The sequence below is a fragment of the Sinocyclocheilus anshuiensis genome, unplaced genomic scaffold (genome assembly GCF_001515605.1).
Source record: "Sinocyclocheilus anshuiensis isolate Anshui unplaced genomic scaffold, SAMN03320099.WGS_v1.1 scaffold1007, whole genome shotgun sequence".
Taxonomy (NCBI): domain Eukaryota; kingdom Metazoa; phylum Chordata; class Actinopteri; order Cypriniformes; family Cyprinidae; genus Sinocyclocheilus; species Sinocyclocheilus anshuiensis.
The window spans coordinates 315100-318597 of NW_015546067.1; the positions used below are offsets into that span (position 1 = coordinate 315100).

At 38.7% G+C, this 3498-nt stretch overlaps 1 protein-coding gene across 1 annotated transcript in view; it reads right to left on the reverse strand.

The window, feature by feature from the left end:
• Nucleotides 1-3498, reverse strand: part of LOC107699613 (pre-mRNA-splicing factor ATP-dependent RNA helicase DHX15) — a 44341-nt gene that overhangs the window by 16970 nt on the left and 23873 nt on the right. Inside the window, exons 7-9 of the mRNA XM_016500933.1 lie at nt 1977-2063; nt 1552-1701; nt 1221-1329 (exon numbers count right to left, since the gene is read on the reverse strand). Coding sequence (XP_016356419.1) covers nt 1221-1329; nt 1552-1701; nt 1977-2063 — 346 coding nt within the window. The remainder of the gene's footprint in view (nt 1-1220; nt 1330-1551; nt 1702-1976; nt 2064-3498) is intronic.

The window sequence follows — 3498 nt, forward strand, 5'->3', positions numbered from 1 at the left end:
CAGGTGTTTATAGGCTGCTGCCCCTTTAAGACCGAATGCACGGATCCAATATAATGATGCACTTGAGATTTCTTTCACCACTGTTTACGTTCACTTAAGACATAACCGACTGTGTTTACGAGAATACTTTCCGAGACTGTTATTTTGAGATAATTTTGTGTGTATGTGTTCATTCAGATGCAAGGATATGCGAAAGAGGAATCAATTCTGTATACGCGCATTGTCTGAAACGCGGCTCTCTGTGCGCGCTTTGAATGAGTGCGCGCAGCTCCGAATGCGCGTGAATGGTTTAAAACACTTGAATGTTTAAATCGGCAAGACTTAGAAACACAGATAAAACGGTATCGATATTTATCGACGGTACACCTTCTTCGATATCGATAGAAAAATTGTTCGATATAGCACACCATTTAGGCACGTACAATGAGTGACGCAGAGCACACACAAACACGAACACATGCTGAAATGAGTGCAGTGCCTGCCTGTGATGAGGAGATTGTGAATAAAAAATGAATATTAGTCGAATTTAAAATAACCATTTGCATTTGAATGTTAGGTGTGCATCAGGGCGCGTCATCAGTGGAGCACGAGATGCGGTGTTGATGATGTAAGTGATGTTGTTGCATTTTAATGTTTTGTTAGTCTAGCCCACGAGACGCGCCACTGCTGCGTTATTCATTCAAAATATTAGAGAAATATAGAAGCTCAATGCGGAGAGGTTAAATTAAAAAAAAAATGATATTGCTTTTTGTTTTAAAAAAAGGTTATAAAAAAATGTCAATAATTATCGATACCGAACGATATGAAACATTATATCGTTGATACATTTATTAGCTATATCGCTCAGCCCTAGGTTAAACCTTGGCAAGTTTTAATATTGTGCTACCTAATGGCTTAATCTTGTTGTATTGTGTTAGCTTAGAAAAAACATAAGTCTACTGCAGATATAGATATTCATACATGCATATAACTACGTTGCAGACACACAGTCAGGTTGCTCTCGAGTGTTAACGGACCTGCTTTGACCATTCTAATATGGCAGACGGCTTAGATATATAGCAGCCCACAGAAACAGCCGCTATGCTTTTAGCATGTTGCTGTAGTTTTCTGATTGGTTTTCAAGTATACTGCTATAAAAGTGCTAATATGTACCCCATTTTATAGTATCAGACTCTAAAGAAGCCTGGAAGTATTCGTCAAACTCAAGAAAACTTCAATACCTGGTGGGTCCATGAAGTCAAAGTGCACTAGGTCATCGATACCGAGCTTCTTGAGCTGTAGCACCACAGAGCCCAAATTCGACCTGAGAATCTCAGGGTATGTGTTATCCTGAAGGAAAACAAATTAGCAGATTCAATTTACATGGAAATTTCCCATGTTGTATGTACAAAAAGGGGGCTAGAAGTGACCAGAAGTACTAAAGACTTGAAGGAACCAGGGTCATCTGCTGATCGACCAAAACACGATCCAAACAATTTCACTGGCGTATAATAAAATCAGAACAAGTGCGCTTCCCAGATGCCTGCAGCCGCTATGATTGGTTTCACAAACCTGCATCTCAGTCTTGTAGGCCTTCTCGGTGTAGAGCCGGAAGCACTTTCCTGGGCGTGTACGTCCAGCACGGCCGGCTCTCTGCTGGGCCGAAGCCTTACTAATAGCCGTTACGAGCAGCGACTCGACTCGAATGCGAGGGTTATACACCTGTGCGACGAAAAGGAAAGAGCTGTGTGAATAATAAATGCACACCATTGCACCACAGCAATATGCCAAAGCGAGGCCATCCTTCATCTCTGACTGGACTACATGTATGACAGCAGCAGCTGGGCTAGGGAAATGTCAGCAGAATAAATAACTAGCTTTTCCATCTCAAGTCGCTGTCAGAGCCCCGCCACTGGGTTTATCTGGGCATTTCAGAAGCAAGAGAAACAGATGATGGGTCGAGATTAGACAAGTGAGGCAGAGGAGAGAGGACTAACCTTTTGCTTGGCAAAGCCAGGATCAATTACAAACACCACGCCATCGATGGTCAGGGATGTCTCAGCGATGTTTGTAGAAACAACAACCTATGAGAGCAGAAACAATACGATCAAGAGATCAAACTGACCAGACAGCTTTTATCACACACAAAAAAAAACATTTAAAAAAAACTAGTAGTCTTCCAGATTATCCATTTGATAGCATGCGTTAAAGCAGGCGGTCGATCCATGCATTTTAGAAAGCTTCACTTTTGTCCAGTGTCTGTGCTGTTATTCCAGAAGTTATGACCGCTAAAAATATCTTGTACTCTTTTAACCTAAAGTTGCGGCCATCATAACTTCACACAAGCTCTTGTCAGTCAGGGTCTCTGTTGCTGTCTCCAGTATTCTGTTGTTCTGTCTCTTTAGTTTTGTTTTCTATTGTGAAAAATGGCCACCAGAGCTGGGTAGTAACAGATTACATGTAATCTGGATTACATAATCAAAAATCAAGTACTTAAAGCAATTAAAGTACATTACATTTTATAATGCTCATAATCAGATTACAGTTACTTTTCATGGATTACATGACTACATATTCACAAAATGGAAGAAAATCATTCATAATTAATAGATTCTCCCTAATTATTCTTTTAAATGGATTCCCAAACATTTTTGTCAGCCAAAACCACTTTGACTTGAAATATTTTCTAACAACACATTCGCATGTTTACAGTTTGATATATCGCTGAATGGTCACATTGACATGCAGGTAAACAAATGAGATATTTCTATTTTTAGCGTTTAATTAATGATTAACATTTTATCAACTCACAAACCCACTGCAGTTCTTATATTAAGCCCAGTATGGGAAACCTGGTTTAATGTAGCATTAACGTATTTTATGATGTTGAAATATTTTTTTTTTTATATATTTGCTTTCTTTTTGATTTTTTATATCAATATGTAACAAGTTAGATAAAAAGTAATCTAAAATAATCTAAAAAGTAGTCAGAATACGTTACCTAAAATGAGTAACCTAGATTCTGTTACTAACTACAGTTTTTATCATGTAATGTGTAGTAACAGATTACAATTAGTAAGTAACCTCTGGTTGCCATCTTGTGGAACAACTGATTAGTGCAAAACAAATTCAATGTGCATGTGCGACACGTGTATACAAAGTACGCACAGTTACAAAAATCGGGTGGTGTACACACATACTATTCTGGTACGAAATTTGCATCACACACACTGTACACAGACCCTCGCGTACGAGTAAAAACTGAAGTATACTTTGGGCTTTATAGATATTTCTCCTTTTTTACACACGGCTCAAGTACATTTTTTTCAGCCACACTTCAAAATGTCTTAAGAATAATATCACTTTACCTAAGTTGCACAATTTGAGACATCAAACAAGTGGTGGAGGACAACACTGCATGTTTTCCATGTCTCCTTAATCAATCATACCTGATTCAGATCATCAGCTCATTAGTAGAGACTCCGAGACCTGAAATGGGTGTGTCAGACAAAAGCAGTG